At 43.2% G+C, this 20902-nt stretch overlaps 1 protein-coding gene across 11 annotated transcripts in view; it reads left to right on the top strand.

Annotated features, from left to right (window-relative positions):
* Positions 1 to 20612, top strand: part of TNIK (TRAF2 and NCK interacting kinase) — a 375104-nt gene extending 354492 nt beyond the window's left edge. For 6 of the 11 annotated variants that reach the window (XM_055308517.1, XM_055308515.1, XM_055308524.1 and 3 more), the window contains 10 exons: positions 400 to 564; positions 2651 to 2762; positions 3605 to 3775; positions 5374 to 5517; positions 8256 to 8390; positions 12245 to 12345; positions 14518 to 14667; positions 16223 to 16382; positions 16662 to 16801; positions 19062 to 20612. In XM_055308517.1, the coding sequence (XP_055164492.1) occupies positions 400 to 564; positions 2651 to 2762; positions 3605 to 3775; positions 5374 to 5517; positions 8256 to 8390; positions 12245 to 12345; positions 14518 to 14667; positions 16223 to 16382; positions 16662 to 16801; positions 19062 to 19145 (1362 nt within the window). In that variant the 3' untranslated portion in view covers positions 19146 to 20612. Of the gene's footprint in view, positions 1 to 399; positions 565 to 2650; positions 2763 to 3014; positions 3102 to 3604; positions 3776 to 5373; positions 5518 to 8255; positions 8391 to 12244; positions 12346 to 14517; positions 14668 to 16222; positions 16383 to 16661; positions 16802 to 19061 lie in introns of all 11 variants that reach the window. The other 5 variants (XM_055308516.1, XM_055308514.1, XM_055308513.1 and 2 more) reach the window with 1 other exon arrangement.
* Positions 20613 to 20902: the final 290 nt, after the last annotated feature.

Here is a 20902-nt window from a genome sequence, read left to right as displayed (position 1 = left end):
GTGTCATTGTGAGCTGGTAATATAATCTGCAAATCTGGTCAGCTGGTGTGTACGCACGAATACTGCAGGAGGGGATCGGGCAGGTGCACACCTCTGATGCTTAGTCCCTCCACCTGCCTATGGCATTCCCTTCTTCCCACAGGGAACCCCCACATCCGTGTGACCCCTGACTGCTCCTCATGCAGAAGCAAAAGGCCCCATGGTCAGTCCAGATACTAAATATTAACAAAGTTTAACGTCTTCTTTATTTTCTTAATAAAATAGAAATGTGAATGTTATCATCCCACACAGCCCAGCGGGTCCATTTGGAGACCACTATGCCTGTCCTGTGTGAGGAGGGATGTGGCTCTGAGACCCTTGCCCTCTCTCTAATGCTCCTCATGTGTTATGCCCCCTCAGACATCTGGAGAGAAGAAGCGATCTGGCCACAGTGACAGCAATGGCTTCGCCGGCCACATCAACCTCCCAGACCTGGTGCAGCAGAGCCATTCCCCAGCGGGGACACCAACCGAGGGCCTGGGGCGCGTGTCCACCCATTCCCAGGAGATGGAATCCGGGACTGAAGTAGGTGCTGGGCAACAGCCAGGACAGCTCTGTTCTCTCCCGAGGGTGCAGGGGCAGGGGGCCTGAAACCCTGCCAGCTTCAAGAATGAGGCCTTGCTAAGCTCCCTGAAATGTGTTCAGTTGGTATCTATCATAGAACTGCTTATGCAAATACTTAACTAGAGGAAAATCATAGAAGCACAGCGATAAAAAGTTCTTAGGTACCATCTGGCCCAAAATCTGTTTTTACAGATGAGAATACTGAGGCTCAGAGAGGTTAAGTGACTTGCCCAGGGCCACAACTGGTTTGTGACAAATCTAAGTAGAACTGGGATTTCCTAATTTCCGGGCCAGTGATAGAAACTTCAGCATATAGAGATCCCAAGGCCAATAGTTGAGGGTCATGTTTACATTAATTTAGTCAACCTAAGTTTGACCTAAAATGAGGTTGAAATTATTTGTTAATTGAAAGACAGAAATCAATGAATAGGCTCTCCAACCGTTCCTCCTCCTAAACTCCAAATTGTATGGGGAAAGGAGAAATAAGATGCTCTCTTTCCTGAATAGAAACAGTCCCTGGAAACAGCCTGAACAAATAGTCTGTTAGGAAGTGCTCGTGGGTGGTGTTACCCAGCCTTGACCAGTGGATGAGTTCATGGTGCTTGGTCATGTTTCATGAATAGTCCTGTGAATCACACATAGGCCCCGAAGGGAATTATGAAGCATATGCACTGGTGTTTTTGATGCCGTCCACCCACTTTTTATGATATACCCTTTGAGTTCTGAAGTTATTGAGCAGATGAGCTTTGTTTACCCCGAGGGAAAGAGCACACAGGTGCATTGGAAGGCACGGCATTTCCTCTGGCGACTTCACGCCATGTGGGCAGATTTTCTTTGCCTGAACCCCTCTCGTGGTACCAAAAAGAACCCCAGTGGGATTGTCCAATCAATCGTTCAAATGATTCTGCTGCTGGTTCAAATTCTGCTGCTGCTCCAGCTCCAAGTGGGAATATCAGTACCTGTGCCACCTCCTTCACAGACTTCTGTAGATCAAAGGAGAAGATGCATGTGAAAGCCCTCTATTTGGAAGGAGTCCTACCTTGTAGAGGATGAAAGGGTTTTGATTTCATAAGGTGGAGGGGGGGGAATCTTGAATGAAATCAGGTTGGATCTTTGTGATTTTCTCCATATGTGTTGAGGGGTCTTGAGATGTTTTTATTTTAAAATAGAAACCTAAAAACAAGGCTGAAAACTAAAAGTTTAGTTAAAGACATTTGTCCTAAAAGGAGATATTTCTTAATGTTGAATGCAGGTCTGCTTGTGATATTAAAAAGGACTTGAGTATGGGAGAGGGAAGAGAGAGGGCAGACAGGCTGGGGAGGTAGTTACTATACCTTCTTTGGCAAAGCTGAAACACGGACTCCCGCCCCATGAAGCCCTGATGTTTAGCTTGCTGTTCCCTAGTCTGTTTTGACTTCATGTCTTTACGGTGCCATGCAAGCCCTTGAGATTTATTTTTTCAGTAAGCCCTCGAGGTGTGCACTGTCTACAAACCTAGTATCTTCATGAAGTCCCTAAATAAGGCGTGTAAATATAAGTATCCTTTTAAGGAAACCATTCCGGGAAGGAGAAACACTCCATCCTGGGTGAAATTGCCCCTGAATTGAGGATTTTAAGGCTTCTTAAGGCCAATACCAATCCACTCACATCACCAGGCTAGTGTGCAAGGGCCCAGAGGCTCCGAGAGGGAGCCTTCGGCAGACTGTATGGGATGAAACGCTACTATGTGGTCACTTCGTTTATTGCCAGCCTTTCTTGAGACTATATGGTCAATGTGAGGTTGTTCTTATTCAAGGGAGAGAGGAGTTCTATGGCCACGGCCATCTTACCATATTGTCCCAAATGTAATAATTTGCTCACTGCAACTCTTGCAGTCTGACAACTAATGAGGCCCTGTAGAGGCACAATGGCTTGTTGGCAACCAAGACCAGGAGGACAATTGAAGAATCTGTTATCACTTTAAAGTCCAAGCTAAGTATTCCTAGTATTGTTCATCCTCGTAGAATTTATTTATCTGCTTTTCTTAATCCTCTTGCATATCGTTTAGTACGGTATGGGGAGCAGCACGAAGGCCTCCTTCACCCCCTTTGTGGATCCCAGAGTATATCAGACATCTCCCACTGATGAAGATGAAGAAGATGAAGAATCATCAGCTGCGGGTAAGCAAGAAGGCCCGGATGTTTTAGAAACAGCTTGGTTTTCCTGTCCGGTACGACCTGGTAAAGAAATTAATTATTGGCCCAGTAGTTAAGCCATTTTCTGCTTAGGGCCTGCCTTAAAGGGAAGTCTTTCTTCTTTTGTTTTGTTTTTATTATTTTTATTATTATTATCATTATTATTTTTGTAGGATTTCTAAAACAACTTCTTTCTCTCCATTTTTTTTTTCATCTCTCCTATTTTGCTTCTGGTAGGAACCCAGAGGTATCCAGGGGCCCTGGGAAAAGCTGTTCCTAAGAGACCTACAAACTTACCGCATACTTCTCAAAAGCAATTTCTGGGTACAATGCTGTGCACGCAGTAGGCAGTTAATAAGTGCGTGTCGAGTTGTGTTGAGTTCTAGGTGTGTGCTTCCTACCACCCGGGTCTGGCTGATATAGAGCAGAGTCTTGCTTTTTGGACTTAACGCAACTCACTAATCATCAGGGGAAGCTTCGGCCAGTTTGTCAGTTGATGATACAGAATTTTAAAAAGTAGATCTTTCCTGTGTATGATACAGGAGATAGTTGTGTTCAATTTTGTGAGATGAATACCTGTTCTCTAAACCACCCAAGTCATACCCATAAGTCTGTTTTACTAATGGATAAAATACCGCTTCTGTGAATGACTTACACTGTCTTCTACTAAAACAACGTATAAAATGTGCATAGTTGCAGAGTTTCTCTGCCTTTCCTGTAATGCCCACTAAACAAGGAGAAATCGTAGTGTTTTGAAGTGCCTTCTCCGTATCTCCACTGGTTGTTTTCTAAGGTGCCACTGACTTCTCTGATTCTTTTTCTCAAAGCTCTATTTACTAGCGAACTTCTTAGGCAAGAACAGGCCAAACTCAATGAAGCAAGAAAGATTTCAGTGGTGAACGTAAATCCAACCAACATTCGACCTCATAGCGACACACCGGAAATCAGAAAATATAAGAAACGATTCAACTCAGAAATACTTTGTGCAGCTCTCTGGGGTAAGTGCTGCTTTTTACCACTCTTTAATACATCAACCCTCAAACCTTAGAAGCCTGTGCAGCTTCCCATCAGCAGAGCAGTGGCTGAATCATGGATGTCAGAGTCCCAACTCCGGACTGTCTTGGCCTCAGGAGAGATCAAGAGCAGGTTTACATGTAGCAAGAACTGATAACCTAATGCCCAAGATAATGAAGATGAGACTCGAAATGGCCTCATCACATAATAGTGATGGACTAAAGTCAACAACAGTACAAGCTACCACTTACTACACACCCACTGTGTGCCCAGCACTGTGTGACGCGCCCCACAGTCTACCTCTGTGAGCTGTACGACATCCTGTAAGGGGAATGAGGGCATCACCCCCCATTTCACAGCTGGAAAAGCCAGCCTAGCATATTTGAGTGAATTGTTGAACGCCAGCCGTGGCAAGATAAAACTTCGAAAAGGGCAGCCCATGATGAACTTTCCCTTTTAGTTGAGAAGTTCCTATGAAAATGATGCACAGGTTGTAGCTGACCTCAAACGCAGTTTAGGTAGGATGAGATTCTATTAAAGTCCTGGTCCGTGTTACTGCAAACATTACATACTGATTAAAAAAGGACCCATCTGTATCCATCTAAAATATAAAATACTCGGCCTACTTTGGGGTACCACAGTTTTAAAAGCATTTGAGATGCTCAGAGACGTGGATGAAGGCTGGAAACCATTTCATGGGAGATGCAATGGAGGGAGTAAGGCTATGTCCTCTGGGGAAGAGATAGGAGACGAGATGGTCATGTTTAATATGGAATAATTTATGGGCAAAAGAATAGACGTTTATGTTAATCAAAAAATAGATGTACAAAAGCAGGAGAAGTTAGAGAGTTCATGTTCATATAGTCCACTGCACAGTGGACCCTCAATGTGCATGTGTGTTGCAGGGCAAGGGAGGTGGAGTTAATTTGCCTAGTGACGAATTTTTAGGATGGCAGCTATCCAGACAAGACCACTAACCTGCTAGGGATTTTGTAATAGGGATTAGTGCACAGGGTACGAGAGATGGGCTGCATGAGGTTTAGATACCTGGTGGTCCCTTACAACTCCCAGGCTGTTGACACCTCCACTTGCAGTGGCTTGTCATTTCCCTGACAGCAGAAACTTGAGGGTATGAGACATAGGTGAGCTTTGGTGTCAGAAGGAGGAAGGGCTTTCCTTCCAGTGGGGTATGGAAATAGGGCACCCTGCTGTATGTTGAGGGCGGGTAGGCTCGAAATCCCTGCATGAACAGGGGTGGGGATAAACCTTGGGGAAGGCTAGTTGTGCCGGTGTCGCAGCTGTGCCCAAGGCTTCTCGTGAGAAGGACTCTACACCAGGTAGTAAACGGCCGGATGTAATGAATGCTGCTACCACTTTATAAAAGAAAACTAATTTTATTACCGGAGGGACAGTGATTTAATTACCGTGACAGAGCCTCTACTTCTTCACTCCCTACTGTGGTACCTACTTGCCCATTAGTTTATATTAACAAGCCACAGTTTCTCAGGTTTTACAGGGACCCCGCATGCAGAAGGTTGAAGCACATAAAAAGTCAGTCTCGAGGTGCTCCTTCAATTTGCAGGTGTAAACCTCCTGGTGGGAACAGAAAATGGCCTGATGCTTTTGGACCGGAGTGGGCAAGGCAAAGTCTATAATCTGATCAACCGGAGGCGATTTCAGCAGATGGACGTGCTAGAGGGACTGAATGTCCTGGTGACAATATCAGGTATGTTACTGGGATGACCGAGACCTCCGGGTCTGCACGGGTGGGAAAGGCCATCACCTTCGTTCTGAAAAAGCAGCAAGCGCTGTCCTCCTGGCTAACAGTGACACGAGGAATTATAGCAGGCGGGCCAGAGTGAGATCACCTGGGGATCCCACCCTCCAAAGGGAAACCTCTCACCTCTCCATGATCTCTGAATCAGGCCGACGTAGCACAAAGGCTGGATGTTCATAGGGCTTTAACCTCTGCCGGGACTCAGCAAGGAGCTTTTGAGGTCTGAGCTCTGGTCGTTGCTACCTGTTCTTGGGTGGAGAGTATCAAAATGTAGGCCTCCCAGAGTGGAAAATGTTGTAAGCAGAAGCTTCTCTGGTCTCTTTTCTCTCAAGAACCGTTCTAGGTTATCCCCCTTTGATGTTTCAGCACATGCAGTCGGCCCATTGGGTGGCTGAGTCTGCAAAGAGATTCGAATGTGGGAATCGTTACCGCTACGCTATGCAGCTTTCTGGTCCCCAAAAAAGAACTTTAAAGAACTAGGGACACAGAAGTGAAGGCCTTATTACTGACAAGTTAACAATATAAAAGTCTAAAAGAGTCTGTGTTTATTGAAAGTTCTTTGCTTTCTGATGATGTTTGAAGTTTAATAAACAATGACCCTTTCATACCCCTGCCTTCCCATCCCATCCAGTATGAAACCATTGCACCTGTGCACGTTAGAACCACTTGAATGGGTGGGGAAAACCCAGGATGCACCCGACACCTGGGGGTCGGAATCCCTGGGAGTACGGCCCAGGTATCAATAGTCATCATACTTCCTGAGGTGTTTCCAGTGTGCAGCCAAGTTTGAGAACTATGGCTCTATACTCTGCCATTGTTTCACAAGGAGAAAACACAGAGCTACTGGGTTCAACCTTGAATAAACTTTAGCTCTTGAGCCATATTTCTGTTTTGAAAAGCTGCCTTCACTTGAGGCTACAATTCCCTTTCTTTTACCTTTCCACGGAATACTCAAGAGTTATATCTCTTTTTATTCTCCCCCAAAAAGAGTTAGCTGAGTAAGTTCTTCTTGTATTATCATTTGAGCTTAATTCGGTATAGTCTTCTTTTCTGGTTAATTGCTTACTTGACTGCTAGGCTACCAAATCCTTTATTTTTTTTATTTTTTTTAATTGGAGTTCAATTTGCCAACATATAGCATAACACCCAGTGCTCATCCCATCAAGTGCCCCCCTGTGCCCGTCACCCAGTCACCCCAACCCCCGCCCACCTCCCCTTCCACTACCCCTTGTTTGTTTCCCAGAGTTAGGAGTCTCTCATGTTTTGTCTCCTTCACTGACATTTTCACTCATTTTCTCTCCTTTCCCTTTATTCCCTTTCACTAATTTCCTTTCACAAATCCCATTTAAAACAGTACATCTGTCACTCACCTACCAAGAGTGGAAATGATACCAGAAAATTCACATTCAGGCTTCATTCTGTTGTGAATGACATGTTCCCATTCTTAAAAAAAGTAACCATCTCCTCTTAGCATGAAGTAAAGATGGCAAAAGAAGAGAATGAAAATAGGAGCAAATGATTCTTGAACTGCCATCAGATCTGCACTGGCATAGGAAAGAGGAAGCATGACCTTTGTGCTCAGCCTAGCTCTTGGGATCAATTCTGTGCCACTGGCTACAAAAAGGAATAGTAACTGTCCAGTGATTCCCTTAACTCACGAATGCACTGTCCTGCAAATCCAGTGTGCGATGCTTTAATAAATTTTCTTCTTATCACATCTGTAAAATATAAAACATCTTTTGATGCCTAAGGGAAATCAAGGGAAAATAAGGACCCAAGAAGTATAACCCACAGGCCTAAATGATCACCTAGGAGACACCATCTCCCCTGCCTCCCCGAAAAAGGAAGGGCCACCCCAAGGAATGCTTTCTTATCTGATACTCAGATCATCTTACAGAGTATATTAAATTTTGCTCCTGTGTACTCCTCAACATTTTTAAGATGTTTTCTTATCATAAAATTCCTCACTCCAGAAGCACCTTACCAAAGGGAACTTTGTTTTTTCCCAAGTACACGTTTGGGTTTTTTCCAAGTACATATATCTTTTCTCTACTATTTTTGTTTGGTATTTCCTTCAGTGATCTCAGAATCATCAACATGTCCAGGGTTCTCTGCTGAGCCTAGGTTGCCTTCATTAAAATTTTTTCTTTTTTCTCCTTATAATTTGTTGTTGTTGTTGTTAGTCAGGTAAAAGAAAACTACGCCCAGCTGTCATCTTCAAAGTAATAGAGAAGGCAAATAAGAGGCTCTCCATTAACATATGCTGTTAGGTTAGAAGGTGAGAGAGACAGTCACACATAAGCGTGTTAAAATGTCCAGTTATCGACACTCCTTTGTGTAATTAGATCTAGAATGTTCTGGAACTCTGACCAACTCTTCCATTGCAAGAATTAGGTCTCGACTCGACACTTCCCTTTGCATTGAGAAGACAAAGAGCAGCTTCTCAAATAAGAAACAACCTGAAGGTAAAGACAAATTATAAAATGGTTATTTGCCTAAAACACTTGGAACTGTTGGCATAGACAACACCTTGATGAGGCCGGGCACACTGGTTCTTGTGCCTTCACACACATACACGATTGTAAATAAAATAAAAATAAATGAATAAAATAAAATAGAGATTTTAGGGAAGGACTGAGAGAAAAGGCTGTCACAGGCTTGAAATTAGAGCTCTATTATTTCAACAGGAAAGAAGAACAAACTACGAGTTTACTATCTTTCATGGTTAAGAAACAGAATACTACACAATGACCCAGAAGTAGAAAAGAAACAAGGCTGGATCACGGTTGGGGACTTGGAAGGCTGCATACATTACAAAGTTGGTAAGTGTAAAGACATGGAATTGTTTACTCAATCCTAATTATTCAATTTAAGCTTCATCCCATTTCTTTTTTGTCAGGTATTGATGATGTATTTGTTACAAGTTTAAGACGTTGGAACTTTCAGTAAACTTGCATTGTTTCCCAAAAGTCAGATTGATGAAGTTCAAAGAGCACATTCAGACTAAAGTCCTATGCTCCAGTTTAAACATTTATCTCTACTCCTTCCTAAATACCCATTAAAATGACAGCAAAGGAATAAAAAAAAATGCCATAAACCCACAAGGACAAAGAGATGAGAAACCAGCAAACAAGAGATGTCAACAGAATTGAACAAGAATAGTTGGTTGACGAGTTACTAGCCTAGGTGACCAAGAAATGCTGAATTCTATGCCTGCAGTGAGGAAAGTCATCAAAAACAATCCAGCCACTTAACAGAACCCAGAAAAGCCCAGGGTCAGAGGCCAGGTCTGTCTGAGATGCAGGTATATGTGAATGGAACTGAAAACAGAAGGATTATTGGAAGGGTGAGAGGCAGCAAGTTCTCTCCCACTCAACAGAGCGTGAAAAGTTGGCACAGCCGGTCTGAATTGTGTGAATATAGGATTGCCAGAGCAGACAGACAGACACACACACACACACACACACACACGTTTTCCCTCTTTAGCTCCCAGAGTGTTGGCAGCCATACTTATATTCCCAAGCAAGAGACTGAAAGATTTGTCTTTGGAGAAACTAAATGGCCAGAAGAAAAGGTATCCAGGTAGTAACATTTAAAGTGCCGTGGAAAAGCTTGCTATCTCACCGCCTACAGCTGAAGCCCAGCAGTGGGTAAGCTCACGTGTACTAGAAGCAGGGACATCCACTAACAGGAAGGAAACTTAAACAGAAAGAAAGGACTTTAGAGGAAACAAAGATAATGAGGAATGGAAGAAAATTAAAAAGAAACTGTAATAACTTCAGGGAGATTAGAAAAACTATTTCCAGAAGAGAAGAACAGGGACCATTAAGAAGAAAGTTGGAGCAGGGTCGGAGGAGGTCACTCAGAGAACAAGAAAAAAATTTTGGAAAACTGAATATATTGGCAGGTATAGAAAGTGTAGTAGATGTATTGGAAGATAAAGATGAGGCATCTCCCAGAAAGTAGGACAAAAAGAAAAGGAAAGAAAAGAAAAAGATCAGAAAGGAGACAGAAAGTCAGAAAGTAAAAGTATCAGTCCAAGTGCTTCAAAATCTATACGAGTTTAGGAAAAAGAGAAAATCAAATTGGAAATGGAGGAAAGTATCAAAGAAGGAATATAAGAAAATTTCTAGAACTAAAAATCGCAAACTAAAAGGATTCAGTGAAAAAATAAAATAAAAAAATAAAAGGATTCAGTGAATACCCAGTGTAGTGAATGAAAAAAAAAAAAAAAAAAAAAAGGACTCACATGAAGATATATTAACATGACATTTCAGGACCCAGGAAATGAGGAAGTCTTTAAGGCTTCCAGATTATAAATAAAGTTTCTATATTAGGTGGCTTGAGATTTAGTAGCAATACTAGAAGCTTCCAAGAAGATGAAACAAAGCCTCCAACTAGTTATTTTATAAGCCATCCGATTAACCACGGTTCTCCAGAGAAACAGAACTAGTAGGATACACACACACACACACACACACACACACAGAGGTGTGTATACGTATGTGTGTATATAAATACATATACGTGTGTGTATACCTGCTCTCTCTGTAGAAAGAGGTTTACTCTAGAAGTTGCTTCACAGACTTAAGAGACTAAGAATCCCAAGATCTGCGGCCGGCCAGCTGGAAACCCAGGGGAGCCAGCGTCTCAGACCCAATCTGAAGTCTGGAAAAGACCAGTTTCCCAGCTCAACAGTCAAGCAGGAGGTGTTCTCTTACTCAATCTTTTTACTCTATTCAGGCCTGTAATTGACCGGATGAGGCCAATCCATATGGAGAGGGCAATCTGCTTTACTCCGCGTACCCATTCACATATTAGTATGATCCGGAAAAACCCTCACAGACACACTCAGAACAATGATTGACCAGATATCTGAGCACCTTGTGGCTGGGTCAAGTTGACAAAAAATTAACCATCACACCACCAAACCATTTGTCCACTTTGAATGCAGTGTGAAGACCCTTTCAGACGTGCAGGGTCTCACAACATTTATGTTCCATACAGTATTTCTCAGGAAACTACTAACTGATGTATTCCATCAAAATAAAGCCATAAAAGGTTAAAAAGGGAAGAAAATACCCAGAATGGTGGTGAAGGAAATGTGAATGACAGTTCTGTCTTAGGTCTAGAGAGAAATCAGTCCAAGTAGAGTGAGACAAGGGAGCGTTTCCAAAAGGGATGTCTCCAGGGAAAAGAAAAGGTCATGAATAGATTACCTGCCCCGTTTGACCACATGGAAGGCATTTACAGCACCAGCAGCAAGTCTACGTGTGCTTAGAGATAGACGCATGGAGAAGAATGAAGTGGGAAAGAAAGAGGGAGAACAAGAAAGGAAATGTGACTGTGGCATCCTAGATGCCTCACATGAGAACAATAATCATTTCAACATGGAATCTTGATTTAACCAAAAATCTGAACCATAATTGTATTAGTGGTGTGGGGGGAGGAAGAAACGTGTATGTGAGAAAAGAAACTAGAGAGAGGAGACGGTCATAAGAGACTAAATCGTTTCCAGACTCTCAACTCAGTCGGTAATACCTGCAACTGAAGAAAATCAAGAAATCACATTATAAGCTTGTTATTTAGAAATATGGAAATAAATGGCCAAGGAGGTAGTTGAAAGCATATGAAAGGCAGAACATGTAAACAGAAGGGGCACACTACAGAAAAAGAGCGCAGAGAGCAAGAATTTGGTTCTTGGCCATGGGCTGTCCAGTTTCTGTAGGACACGAGTGCTCTCTTCATTCAAATATTCCCCCAAAGGAAATGACTGCCACGGGTACCGTCCTAGCCTGTCCAGGTTGCTATGGCAGACACCATGAACGACAGGGATCTATTTCTCACAGTTCTGGAGGCTGGAAAGTCCAAGACCAAGGTGCTGGCCGACTCCGTGTCTGCTGAGGGCCTGCTTTCTGGTTCATACACAGCAGTCCTTTTGCTACAATCGCCTGCAGTGTATGGAGAGGGGGATCGATGTAAGGGCCTTCTTTATAGAGGCACTCATCACTTATAAATCCCTAATAACTGGAGTTCAAATTTGGATAATAAGCAAATGGCCACCTTTATGTCTCTACCCTCTTGCTAATTCTTCTACCATTTGGCCATGGCAGCCCTCAGCTTCTTGCATGTGGATGACTGTAAGAGCCAGGAGGGGAACATGAAGGTGATTGTGCAGATTCTTATCGCAACGAATCATTGACATCTAGACCTAGTGATTAAAGAGTGTCCTAAGCCTTCAGATGAAAAAAGGAGCCTTCAGTATAAAGCAAAAGGCCCCAAGTATTCTGCAGACCAAGTGGTTTAAGAATAAAGGGGAAAGGAGATAAAATGAGTGGGAAATATCAGAAAGGGAGACAGAACATGAGAGACTCCTAACTCTGGGAAACGAACTAGGGGTGGTAGAAAGGGAGGTGGGCAGGGGGGTGGGGGTGACTGGGTGACGGGCACTGAGGGGGGCACTTGATGGGATGAGCACTAGGTGTTATGCTATATGTTGGCAAATTGAACTCCAATAAAAAAAAAAAAGAAAGTTCAATCTGGATCTATGAGCAAATCTCACACCAAGAGCATCACCATCAGTTACATATTTACGTATCGTGGTTTACACATACGTTAATACAAAAACCTGAATAAGTTGGTATCCTTGTTCTAATTCATAATTTGTCTATTACAGTTAAATATGAAAGGATTAAATTCCTAGTGATTGCCTTAAAGAATGCTGTGGAGATATATGCTTGGGCTCCTAAACCCTATCATAAGTTCATGGCATTTAAGGTAAGCAGGCACGCCGATTCCCTAAAGAAGGGATTTTTTTTTAATTTTAGGTTTGCACCAGTTAACAGTCTTGCATATTGACTAGAACCAATTTTTCTATATGTAATAAGCCTCTTTTAAAGTATAGGTACTCTTAGACTTATTCTTCCAAAAGCAAAGACTAAGCACTAATAAGCGCTATAAAATTTACCGGGGTTGGAGAGGGTGGGTGAATGGGGAAAAATTAGGGTGCGCCCTCTTCCATTTCAGGTCTACGAATCATCTCTGAGGGGCGTGGCTACTGGGCAAAGCACTAACCATGATATTAGGCAACGAGAGTCGTTATAAAGGCAGCTAACTAGAGTACTCTGATATGTTGTCTGAGAAAGGCATACCAACAGCAGCACCAGATCTCAAGGATGAACCGTGTCTCCAAATCTTGTCATCCATATAAGCCTTTGGGGTAAAGCCCCTAAAACTCACATGATGCCTATGTATCCCCAGTGTTATCGGACTTCTCTGAAATGAGTGCTGAATGTAGTTACGTAAGGAAATGGCTTAGTTTCTCTGCATTCTGCTTTTTCATTTTTGCCCTTATCTGAGTCTATAACCACCATGGTTGGATTGGTCACTCATGACACTCAACAGGAGTGGGATGAGGATGTGCTAGCACTGTGGACCCCGGCTCGTGAAAGTTGACCCCCAAATGCCAGAAGGACCAGTACGTGCAGGCACTTGGGTGTTTGCAGGGCTGCAGCTCTGTGCAGAGCCCATGGGACTTTATCTCTGTCCCCTGTCTCTCTGCCTGTGTACCTCTCACTTTCTTCATAGCACATTGGCCCTCACTTTTTCTCCCCACCCTTGTGGCTTTGATCTTCCTTGGCCCCTTTATGTATTCTTTCTTGCCCCTTAGGCCATGTGAGGGCAGAAGCTGCCTTGGGAACACCGTAAGGTGCTCTTTGAGGCCGTCTTGTTGCCTTGGCGCAAAGGCTCATTTCTGATGGGCTCAGGAAGACAGATGATACATCAATGGAAATGGGCTTCCTCCATAACTGCACTTTTGTGGAAATTTTAGACTGTATTAAGTTAGTAATAACATTTAAGGGGTGACACCTAAAAGCTAAAGTGGTGCTGCCATTGTGCCAAAATCTCAGTCCACAAAAGCTTTCCAGGCAGGGTCCCTTCCCATTCCAATTCGGAAGTTACGGCCATCAGTTTACCAGCCAAAGTGAATGAGGGGGTGCAAAAGGCTGTGTTGAGTAGACCACGCCCAGCCTGGCAGGAGGGCAGTGCCAAGGCCAAGACTAGAACAGGAAAGACTGGAGCCTCCCCTTCTGTGAGACTCCATTAGCAAAAAAATGAAGAAAGAGGGCTCCACTGGGTGGCGGTGGCATGATAGCTGAGCCACTTGTGGTTTTACAGATTCTCTCCCAGACACCAAAGCCCTAGAAAAAGTAGACTGTCCTGAAATAACGGCAAAAGAAAACAGAGGAATAATGCTTGACAGCTAGTTGGGGCTCGGGCTCTGGATTCAAGAACCTCAATAAACTTGGCTGGAGCTCTCTTTTTCCTTCCTCGTTAAGCCCAACTGGCCAACTTAAGCCATGAGTCTTACGATGTTCCAGCCTCCCCCGCTTCTTGATTGGCCAAACCTAAGTCTCAGATCTCAAATGAGTTTAAAAGAAGGTGCCAATCTGATGCCCACTCAGTCATTGAAGGAAAATCAGAACAGAGCATACGCCTTAATTCTGAACAGGTTTATTAGCACAGAGCTGGCCCAGCAGCCCACCCCAGGCTGTCTCTGAGAAGGTCATGGTCATGCCTGGGTCCTGCTGTTCCATGGGAAGGAAAGGCACCAGAGAAGTGGCTGGACCTTCTCCAGGGGGAAAAGCCAGAAATAGGAAAAGAGCAGCAGCACCCAGGTGCCAACTTTTTCAGGTATAACGACACGGTCAGAGTTGACAACTGTAAACCACTTCTCTGCCCTAAAGGACAAGAGGTGGGGAAGGGGCCACACATGGGTGCTAGACCCTTCTCCCTAGGGCCAGAATATGAATAGACCTAAAGCTGAAAGAGAAATCTGGCTTTTCAACATAAGAAAGTCAGACATTAACTTCACCAGGCTCTAGCTAAAAGACAAAATTAAGATAACCTCTTTGAACAATGTGGACACTCATGGGGTGCTTCTTAAAGTCTTTTGCAGATCTCCAGCACAAGCCACTGCTTGTTGACCTCACGGTAGAAGAAGGTCAAAGATTAAAGGTTATTTTTGGCTCACACACTGGTTTCCATGTAATTGATGTTGATTCAGGAAACTCCTATGATATCTACATACCGTCTCATGTAAGTTTCTGGAAGTAAGCCGCCCGGGCTCTCTGTGCAACCATGTGCATGTAGAAGGAGATTCGTTCTTGCACATTTTTAGTAGAAGTTGGGCTAATTTTTGCCCAACTTTTACAAATGCTTGAAACTGAGTAGCACTTAAAGGCAGTTCTCTGCCATTTACTGGACATGTTGCCTCTCTGGACTTTAGATTAAAATGCATATGATATTTTTCCTTCAGGGACATAAATTGTGTTTTTTAAGCAAGGGTACAATGGACAAGTTCCATGTTTTCAGTTCTTGAAGGGAGATGGGTTCATGTTCCTTGGAAAGTCAGTGGTCTCCTTTTGCTGTCTTTGTTCCTCTCTCCAACTGGAGGGGAGTGTCGTGTAGTAGAATCAGACACTGGAGTGCACACCCCGGCATACTGGACAGTCTCTCCAGCCCTCAGCTTTCCCATCTGCAGAATGGGGGTGAAAGGACTTATCCCAGAGGGTTGTCCTCAGCATTAAATGAGAGAATACCTCTAAGGTACTTGGCACAAGCCCCTGCAAATTATCGTCTTCATATTATAATCCTGGAACATGGCCTAAAATCTGACCGTGAAACAGAAATACTGCACATGGTTTCACTTACTGGGATTGGCGCAGTGCAAGCTGTGTTTCCTGCGTGTGATCCCAAGGCCAACATACAGTAGACACTGTCAGGAAAGTCCGAGGCCCCATCTATTGCCGACTGGGATTTTTTGAGAGTTTATAGGCTTTACTGCAAAACAAAGCACGAATATTGAAAAAAGTTGCCCCGATACGTGACACACACACAGTCTCTCTCACATGCGCACACACAGCGCTCACTGCTGTGTCCCAGCTCGCATCTCCTCTCCAAAAGCCCATCTGTGTTTATTTATTCCAATAGAGTGGTCACTTTAAATGTTTTTTTCTCAACGAGCTGTTAATTTGGATTTTCCTGTTTAGGCACACAGATGAACAGTCTGTTGTACGCTCAGGGCCTCTTTGGTAGGCATTGGGCCTCACCGTTTGACCCCATTTAGGCTATTTCCATCAGATTCAGCTGGTCTGCATTCCCCTCATCTTTTTTAGAAGTAGATGGACAACACATAATTACTACGGCCATGAGACATGTGCTCAAATCCCAGTTCTACCACCAAAATACCAGTGCAGCTTTGCCCAATCTGCCTAACCCCTCTGACATGCAGATGCCTCGTCTATAGAGAATGGTTCCTCCCATGGGGAACTGTTCTAAGGACTAGAAATCATGTATGGGAAGAGCCCAGTGCTCTGCACTCTGTAGGTGTCCCATACTTGCAGTTGTTGTTTTTAGGAACCAGGTAAATTGGATTCTTGACCTGGTGCCTGAGTTTGTATTTGTATACTAGGGCATTTGACAGGTCCGTGGTTAAATTAAGCAAAGCAAAGCAAAATGTCATTTTCTAGAATGAACGTGGTTGGGCGGGGGGGGGGGGGACACTCTTTTTTGCAATTCTTAGTGATTAATAGTCAAGACGCTGTCTTATTTTTTAAAAAAGAATAATGCCTGGCCTTTCTTTGTCTCCTAGATTCAGGGCAATATCACTCCTCATGCCATTGTCATCTTGCCTAAAACAGATGGAATGGAAATGCTCGTTTGCTATGAGGATGAGGGGGTGTATGTAAACACCTATGGCCGGATAACTAAGGATGTGGTGCTTCAATGGGGAGAAATGCCCACGTCCGTGGGTAGGTTAACCATTCCTTATCTCCTTCAGCAGTTACACCCCCCAAATGAAACGAAAGTCAAGAAATGTGAAACAACCATTTGATTCCACAAAAAAAAAAACCAAAAAACAAAAAAAAACAAAACAAAACAAAAAAAAGTCTGTGAATAACACTTGTAAGACTTGCTTTGTCTGTTTATCTCAAGTCGTTTGTCATTTTTGTGGTTAAGATGTGAACAGATGCTGTGAGTTATTGCCCATCTAATGTTTTTAATGCAGTTTTGGAAATTCCTTTTGACAGCCTACATTCATTCCAATCAGATAATGGGCTGGGGCGAGAAAGCTATTGAGATCCGGTCAGTGGAAACAGGACATTTGGATGGAGTATTTATGCATAAGCGAGCTCAAAGGTTAAAGTTTCTATGTGAAAGAAATGATAAGGTAAATCCGTTTCAACATTTGCATTAGTGTTTGCATTTTAAGAGACCACCAGGTACCTGTGAAACCTTCATTTTCCTTTATACTGATTTGAATCATATCTGTGTTAAACAGTATTATCTTGAAATGGCATTATTTGGTTTGGTTCATGTGAGCCCTCAAAATATATTATTCACATATTTAAAAAGACATTAACACTTCTACAAATTTCTTGGAAACTCTTAGCAACTTTTGTGGCTTGAAGGCCTTATAATGACTCAGCAGACATCCCAAATTCTCCTCCGCACTTGGGAGAGTTGGCCCATCATCAATCATTCACAGCGGGTCGACTTCACACTCCACTTTGAGACTTTTCACAAAGTCACTACGGGGACCTAATCCATCACATTATATTCACCTTAAATGTAAGACATTTGACATGTAGAAATACCAACTTTTGCAAAATGTCACCCATTCCTTAAGAAATGCACAGTCACAAACTCAACTAGTGCCATATCCTGTGTCATTCCAGCCATGTTTCTTCTGAAGTGTCATAAGGGGATTGTTTTGCAGTGAAATTGGGGGAGTCCGTCTGGCATGATCAGTCGCCTCAGAAGGGTATTTGTGCAGCAGTGCTGCTTTCTCCCTTTCCCTCCCTGTAGACTAACCCAGAGTTTTTAGTAGCTAAACTGTGCTCATTTGTGAATTCATCCTTTGTGACTATGGCCAACTTAGAAATGCTGTCCCCAAATAGCAGGCAAAGTGCCTATAGTAAAGAATATGATGGGTTGAACGGACAGACATCTCTTACTCCATCTTGGTTGCCCAAAGCCAGAATGGGGTCCTAGTCCAACCCTGGGACTATGAGTCTAGACTATATCTGACCCTGGCCAGCTACTCTTGAGTTGGTGTGGTCTGGGTAGACAGCAGCTGTGGATGGCCGGGATAGTTCCAGGGCCTGGCCAGAGTATGCCAAGAAATAGACCTGACCCCCAGTGAAATTCTAGGCCCAACCCAGTCTCAAGGGATCGTGAGATGAAGAGTGATGTGGGCATAGACCCCCACACTTCAGTTCATTGAAGACCCATCCCAGGAAGCCTGTTTTAAGCCCTGCCCAAACCCTCAGGAGCAGGCTGAGGGGGCCCAAGGTTCACAGCCCAGGGTACACACAGCCCGGAGAGAACGGCAGCCCTTTCTTCCTACCACCCCTCCACGCTGTGTTTCCATGGGTCCTCTGTGCTTCCCCGTTTTGATTCATTGACCCTAACAGTAGCTGTACTTACATATGTATGTAGCATTAGCTGAATGACAAGCATTTCCACTGAACTTCCTAAGAAGTTGTTGTTGGGAGAGACAGTGTTCTTCTGGAGGAGTTGTGGAAATGAAGTAGCAGAGACTTTACACTAGTGACAAAAGTAACTGCTGTGCACCAAAGTTTAGTATTGGCTGACTGAAGGGCTAGGCCACAGCCCAGAATATCATTTTCCCAGGGCGGTGGTTCACTGACATTCAAGCAAGCAGTAACCCAAATTTTGCTCACTTCTTTTTTTTATTATTATTTTTTATTTTTTGCTCACTTCTTTTAGTTGTTTGATAAAACGATTTAACAGACCCAGACCAAATGGACTGTGGTTCTACTTATTAATGCCATTATCTCCTTTGGCCTAGGATACACCCTGCACCAGCAGACAAGCCAAGGGTTAACTCTTAATACCAAAGTGAATAGGCATTAAACACCCTATCCTGTCTGACCACACCATTTTTTTTTTAACTTTAAAAACTGATAACTTAAGTTGTATAGTAGACAGTAGACCCAAAACTCCCCCCCCCCTTGACTTTGGGAATTTGAAAGCATTCCCTTCCATCCTAAACTCTGACCCCTTGTCATTATGAGGGAGAGAAGGGAAGCCCTCTGTGGCTTTTCCAGAGATGAACGAAGGACCTGTTGTGTCCTCGGCCAGGAATTTAGGACATTACCTAGCATGAAACTCCCTTTTGAAATGCGCGCATCCGAAGGGATGTCGCAAATCAAAATATAGCCCCTCCCACGTTCCTGAAGGCCAGTGCCACAATAAGTCATAGTAACAATCGTAGTGAGAACGTCAGGCGTGTTTAGAGAGGATGCACCGTATTTAAAGGCACTTTTATAAACACCAGCCGTTGAGTCTTAAGAGCTGACACGTGGAAAGGATAGGTCATGTGAGAGAAAATGGATGGACGGTGGAAGAAGAGAGGAAAAGAAACAACCGTGCAGTTGAACTAACTTCTTTTTAATTTCAAACAGGTATTTTTTGCATCCGTGCGATCTGGAGGAAGTAGCCAAGTGTTTTTCATGACCCTCAACAGAAATTCCATGATGAACTGGTAACAGAAGAGCACTTGGCACTTATCTTCATGGCGTTATTTCTAATTAAAAAGAACGTAACTCATGTGGACTAATGCCAGTCTAGAGGCAGAATCAGAAGGCTTGGTTGAACATACTGCTTTCCCCTTTTCCTCTTCCTCCACCTGTCCCGGTACAGTCCACGGTCCATCTTGCAGTGTTGCAGCCTGGTTGAGAAGGAGAGAAAAAGGTGGCAGGAATTTCCAGGAGATCCCCAAGAATGCTGCGTTGTCTTGTGGACAAAGATGGATCATGTGCCCTTCGGAGTTAGGGATAGAAACAAATATTGTGTGCTCTTATGATTAAGCTGTGTTATGGTGGATTTTGAGTTTTGTTCCGTTTTTACCTTTTTTCTTTACCCCCTGACTTTGTAAGACTGGGGAGAGAATGCATACCGAGAAAATGAGTCTGTTTTTAATTCTGTCTGCCTGCTAGCTTTAAGTATATGATACGTTGTAAAATCTCCAATTTCAAATAGTGAGAGACAGCACAATAAATGTACCTTATCTCCTTACACTGAAGGCCATAATTGCATAGTGGGGTAATTTTAGAACTCTTTTGCCTTCACCAACCCAAAAGGTTGCTTTTTGATAGCAACTGGCTAATGAATTTTTAAAAGAGAAGAAAAATACTAGTTTTCCCCTCTTTGGGGAAATAGATTTTAAATGGCTAAACTACTAGCCTTAGACTAATAAAATCAACTACCATTTTTGCAAGTCTGACAGGCCCTATTTTTATATGGCCCTGTACAGAATGGAATGTGTTGAATGGGGTAGTAGTGCCATTGAGTTGAGTTGGCTCTAGCAATTGAGGGACTCTGTAACACAACTTTCCCTCAGCTATTATGCAACAGATCAGGGCAAAAGATGGGATGACTGATGAGGTCGGACAAAAAGAGCTTCTGGGAAACAAACTAAAAAAAAAAATTTATATATATATATATATATATATAGAGAGAGAGAGAGAGAGAGAGAGAGAGACACACACACACACACATTCTTTTTTTAATGCACAAAGCCTCTAGCTAAGAGGTCACTTGCTTCGGGCTTCATTAGGAGTGAGACTTTGTTGAGTTCTTTCTGGGAATCGGGGAGTGAATGACATCCAGGCTCTGGTCATCCCCAGCTTTCTCCTGAGGGTGCCACTTTCTCAAGATGAAAACTGTGACTGAAAAAAAATAATAATAATAAATGTTTCTGAGCTGCCTGTGTTCTCTCTGGGTTGGTGAGAGAAGGGACTAGACTACTAAGCCTGCCTGAGATACAGCAGGCATCATTGGTTCAGATTTTATAGAACTTAAAAGCAAGGCTTTGGCCAAAATTCTGAGACCCTAATCATTTTACCTTCCTCCAAATTACCCAACATACGGTAAACAACATTTGTGCAGAGATATGTATGTATTTAGTTCAGGTTGACTCGTGTCCTTATAAACTCTTACTCGAATGATTTGAACTTTTATGTGACTGTCTGGGGTTTTTTTTTTCCAAAGCTACAAGCATGGCCGCCTGTGGTATCGAGGTGTTGCAAAAACGATATCTGTGTTGCGCTTCCTGTTTTAACCTACCTCGTTTCGTTTGTTTTGTTTCACGGTTCATCACAGCAGTGTTATCTCCAGGAGACATATAGAGAGCTCAACTGGCAATCTCAGGCGTATTTAATATTTTTTAAACAAAACAGTAGTTGACCAAATTGTTGTTCTTCAAAAATTCAAAAAAAAAAAAAATCCAACATCAGTAAAAACT

The sequence above is a fragment of the Nyctereutes procyonoides genome, unplaced genomic scaffold (assembly GCF_905146905.1).
Source record: "Nyctereutes procyonoides isolate TBG_1078 unplaced genomic scaffold, NYPRO_anot_genome, whole genome shotgun sequence".
NCBI classification, from domain to species: Eukaryota; Metazoa; Chordata; class Mammalia; order Carnivora; family Canidae; genus Nyctereutes; species Nyctereutes procyonoides.
Note: the sequence above shows the minus strand (reverse complement) of the source record. Positions and strands in the feature narration are given on the sequence as shown.